This window comes from Entelurus aequoreus, linkage group LG13 (genome assembly GCF_033978785.1).
Source record: "Entelurus aequoreus isolate RoL-2023_Sb linkage group LG13, RoL_Eaeq_v1.1, whole genome shotgun sequence".
Taxonomy (NCBI): Eukaryota; Metazoa; Chordata; class Actinopteri; order Syngnathiformes; family Syngnathidae; genus Entelurus; species Entelurus aequoreus.
In genome coordinates, this window is record NC_084743.1 from 30,247,122 (window position 1) to 30,251,856 (window position 4,735).

General features: G+C 45.5%; 1 protein-coding gene across 1 annotated transcript; it reads right to left on the bottom strand.

Annotated features, from left to right (window-relative positions):
- Positions 1-1,191: 1,191 nt before the first annotated feature.
- On the bottom strand, positions 1,192-2,317 carry LOC133663809 (trace amine-associated receptor 13c-like). Its single transcript, XM_062068512.1, has 2 exons — positions 2,145-2,317; positions 1,192-2,005 (listed from the first exon to the last, which is right to left on the bottom strand). Exons 1-2 carry the CDS (start codon positions 2,315-2,317, stop codon positions 1,192-1,194), a joined length of 987 nt encoding a protein of 328 aa, XP_061924496.1.
- Positions 2,318-4,735: the final 2,418 nt, after the last annotated feature.

The following is a 4,735-nucleotide window of genomic DNA, read 5'->3' on the forward strand; positions in this document are numbered from 1 at the left end:
GCATCTCGTCATAATCATTCCAGCTGTGTCTTCTGCTGTCTACTAAAAACTAGGGGTGTCACGATACAACTTTTTCACTCCCAACACTGATTTTGCAGCTCTGAGTATTGGTCAATACCGATATTGATCCGATTGTGTCAGAACAAATCATATCCATCCATCCATCCATTTTCTACCGCTTGCCCCTCCCGAGGTGGCAGGGGTGCTGGAGCCTATCCCAGCTGCATTCGCATACTTTTATTATTTTTGTAGTGTGGAATGTTAGAAAATGTAAAGTGAAGTGAAATGAAATTACTCAGAGAACAATGGTAGGTACAAAAACCCTCACCTATTCATTATTAACCATCTGGAATGGACTTAAATTAGCAGAGAGACTCGTTCTGGGTTCGAGGGAAAATGCCTGTCCTGACGGTACGGTTGTTGCTGGACACACAACAGACTCTTTCTCCTTCTCTTCCCCAGATGTTAACCATTTGTCCTACCTATTTTACGGTGCGTCGCCCATGTGGCAACTGGATCAGTGTTCCCGTTCTGTCCACCCTGTGACTATATGTCTGTTTTATGTGCAGTGATAATAAAGTTTCATCCATCCATCCAACAATCCTGTCACATTGAGGATGTGAAGAGCGAACTATGGTTTTCATATGAAGCATGTCCTCAATTTAGAGTATGTGAGCTTATATAAGACAATAAGAAAATATTAAATACTACTATGTCTCAACACTTTATTGTCATATTTTAAGTTTGGTAAAACACAAAGCCTGGTCCCTGGAGCAAAAGAACTAAAAAATGTTTGTCATTCTCAGAAGTGCACACACACACACTTCCCATAAACATAAACACAGTTCACCTGTTCCCACATGTTCCAAAATGTAAAACTTTTTCTGCAAAACTTTACACAAAAGTGGCCAAATAAATCATTTATTGCACGCATGTTCATTCAGCAAAACATTCTCTCAATATAATTACCTCCATTTATCAGAACCCAAACTTTCGAAACAACACCTTTCTCCAGGTGACAACATGCAGCTCGAAAAAACATTTTAATATGATTATAGGAGTATATATATATATATATATATATATATATATATATATATATATATATATATATATATATATATATATATATATATATATATATATATATATATATATATATATATATATATATATATATAAACCATTTTTTTACAGTATGTTGTCCCCACAGGAGCCAGTCTGCAGTATGTGCAGAGTGACAATGTGTTTAATAGCTCTTCTAAACCAGGGATAAAACAAAGCATATATTAACGGGTTAAAAAAGGAGTTTAAATCATATACATACTGAAAATAATTAGCAAACGAAAACAGTATTTTGTTGTCACCTGCAAGAGAAACACTATAATATGGACAGAGACACATGAGGAAGACAAGGACAAGGACACTAAGAGTCCTGGCTGCTTTCAACTCGGATGTCTTTGCTCTTACTGTGACTGAATGTGGTTTGACTGATGTAACATGAGAGCGCATGGCTCGGGCCTGAGACACAGCAACCATAAACACTCTCATGTACAGAGTGATGATGAGGCTGAGAGGAATAATAAATACCACAATAAGGTCAATAATCCCACCTTCGAAGTCTATACCAATAACACACTGTCCATAGCAGGAATTAGACTTTCCAGGATGAGTCAGACCTTCCTTTGAAATGATGCTACAGAGGAGAAAAGCAAAAAACCAACAAAGACAAACATAAAGTTGAACTTTTTTTACAGTGACTTTGGTGTTATAATGCAGAGGATCACAAATAGCCACATAACGGTCAGCAGATATTAGCACCATGTTTCCTACTGATACGGAAGTCAGTGAGACAGCCATGTAGAACCACAGAGAACAAAGAACATCACCAAAAGTCCAGCAGGATATTCTCATGTAGATCTTAATCGGTAACACCAGGAGGCCCACCAGAAAGTCAGATACAGCGAGAGAGAGGAGAAGGACGTTGGTAGGAGTGTGGAGCTGCCTGGAGAAAAAACAAAAAATAAACAAGACAACATATTTCTTAGTAGATTATAGAAAAAGTAAATAGACAACAATAACAACTACTACAGCCATAATTAAATGACAAAAATGTTGCGCAATGCCAGAATATAAATGTATGCCTGAAGTGGGAGATTGAGATGATGACCAGCAGGTTGAGAACCACAGTGATGATGCAGATGATGGCCAGAAGAACATTTAAGAGAACACCTTCAGACCAATGAGACATGGACTTCTTACAGGAGATGTTGATGAGTTGTGGAAAGCAGAGCTCTGGTTGGTACTCCTCCATCATTGAGAAGAAGAGGAGACAAATGGCCTATGTTTTACATGTGGTTTATGTGTTCAAATGTTTTCGTCCAACCCATTGTACCTCCCCCAAGCAAACTTTATTGGGTCAAAGTTTTAGCCTGAGATAATGTCATCATGACAAGTCCTCTACCCTTGAGACGTTGAACATTTCTTTGAGCTTAGCTGAATGACAAAAATGGGAAGTCCTCAAATGCTTATTTTGAAAATGTAATTTTGTTTATAGATTACAGTATATGCAATCAGTTGTTGTGTTCCCTAATTTGAATGTACAGAAATGAAGGTGTGTGTTGCTGAGCCTGACCTGGGCATAATCTGGACTGTATATAAATGCTTATTTTGCAAATGTAATTTTGTTTACAGATTATATGCAATCTGTTGTTGTGTTCCATAATTTTGAGTGTACGTAAATGAAGGTGTTGTCACGGGGGGTCGCAGCTCGCTGCGGGGTTGTGCTTCCAACGCAAAAGACAGCTCCAGACGACAGCGTGAAGGTAGGCTTGGATTTATTTAACATAAATCACTCACTACCACAAACACAAAAATACAACAAAAAAGGCAAGTGTGCCTAAAGCACAAGTGAAGCTGCTAATTAACAGAGGCTATGACATGGACTAGGAAACTTACTTGGTCAGAAAGAGACATGAACCGGTGTGACATAAAGACAATGCAGGCAGAACGAGTTATGAACAAAGGTAGGCTTAAATAACAGTGACATGATTGGTGAGAGGTGTGTGTGAGTCCAAACGTGGAACAGGTGAAACTAATGGGTAACCATGGAAACAAAACAAAACCAGGAAGTGAAACCAGGAACTATGGAAGTCCAAAACTAACAGCATAACTAAACAAAACATGATCCGGACCACGGATCATGACAGAATCCCCTCCTCAAAAAACAAAAAACAAGCAGGGTCAAAAGTCACGGGAGGGTGGAGGGAGGACTTGGCGGTGGGTCGCCAGGCCAAGTGTCCCCAAATCCACCGAGGTAAAGTCAAGTGGCGGCGGCGAGTGGAACGCCGCTGCAGCAGGCGAGGCGGGCGACCTGGGAATGGCCACATTCGTGGCCGACGGGGAGGTGGGCGCACTTGGCGTGGCGGACGACCAGGTAACGGCCATATCCGTGGCCGACGAGAAGGCAGGCGCGTCGTCGTCGTGGCAGGCGTGGAAGCAGCAGATGACGCAGGTGCGGGTGCAGCAGACGAAGCAGGCGGCGAAGCTTGGCGTGGCGCGTCGAGCGGCGAAGCTTGGCGTGGCGCGTCGGGCGGCGAAGCTTGGCGTGGCGCGTCCTGGCATGGCGGGTCTTGGTCTTGGCATGGTGGGTCTTGGTCTTGGCATGGTGGGTCTTGGTCTTGGCATGGTGGGTCTTAGCCGCTTGGAGGGTCTTGGCCGCTTGGCGGTGCTTGGTCTTGGCATGGTGGTGCTTGGTCTTGGCATGGCGGTGCTTGGTCTTGGCATGGCGGCGCTTGGTCTTGGCATGGCGGCGCTTGGCGTCGTGGAGCTGTGACTGGCGGCACTTGGCGTCGTGGAGCTGCGACTGGCGGCACTTGGCGTCGTGGAGCTGCGACTGGCGGTACTTGGCGTCGTGGAGCTGCGACTGGCGGCACTTGGCGTGGAGCTGCGACTGGCGGCACTTGGTGTGGAGCATGTGGAGGTGGCCTAGCTGGGGGTTGCGGCTTGGCATGCTGATGGACTGGTGGTGGCGGCCGGGATGGAGGTTGCTGCCTGGTTGGGTGCAGCTGAGTCACCCCACCAGCACAGCTCCCGGCCACAGCACCCCCCCTCAAGGGGCGGATACCAGACGTGCTCCCCGCAGTCTGGAACCGTTTCTTGGGGTGGGTGGAGGGAGGTCAGGAGGGGGGCAGAATCCTCCCCATTAATTGTCCAAAATGTCTATTCACCACCCCCACTTTAGACTGGGTCTGAAAAAATCTAAATTTAGAAAAAATCTTTTAGAAACAAAGTCCTTAGTGGGCGGCTGACAGAGGGCGTAAATAGAATCTAAAAAAAAGTCTTGGTCTCTGACGTCATCACCAGTGGGCGGGATGACGTCATCAGCACGGGTCTCCTGCGACGGCGAAGAAGACTGGGCTGGTTGGGGAATCTTGTTGTCCGGAGGAGGATCCTGGGGGAACGACGCGCCATGCTGGCGAAAAGAAGCCTTTCTGGCTGGCCTCCATCTTCGCCAGCGCGTCTCCATCACCTCCTCGTGGCCCGTCTGCGGAAGAACGTCAGCTGCCTGCATTCTGTCACGGGGGGGTCGCAGCTCGCTGCGGGGTTGTTCTTCCAACGCAAAAGACGGCTCCGGACGACAGCGTGAAGGTAGGCTTGGATTTATTTAACATAAATCACTCACTACCACAAACACAAAAATACAACAAAAAAGTCAAGCGTGCCGAAAACACAA

Excerpts from the sequence above, each read along its gene's own strand:
- LOC133663809 (XM_062068512.1), bottom strand. The coding sequence starts at position 2,317 with ATGATGGAGGAGTACCAACCAGAGCTCTGCTTTCCACAACTCATCAAC. Across the intron at positions 2,006-2,144 it reads ATCTCAATCTCCCACTTCAG|GCAGCTCCACACTCCTACCA; the intron begins GCATACATTTAT and ends TTTTTTCTCCAG.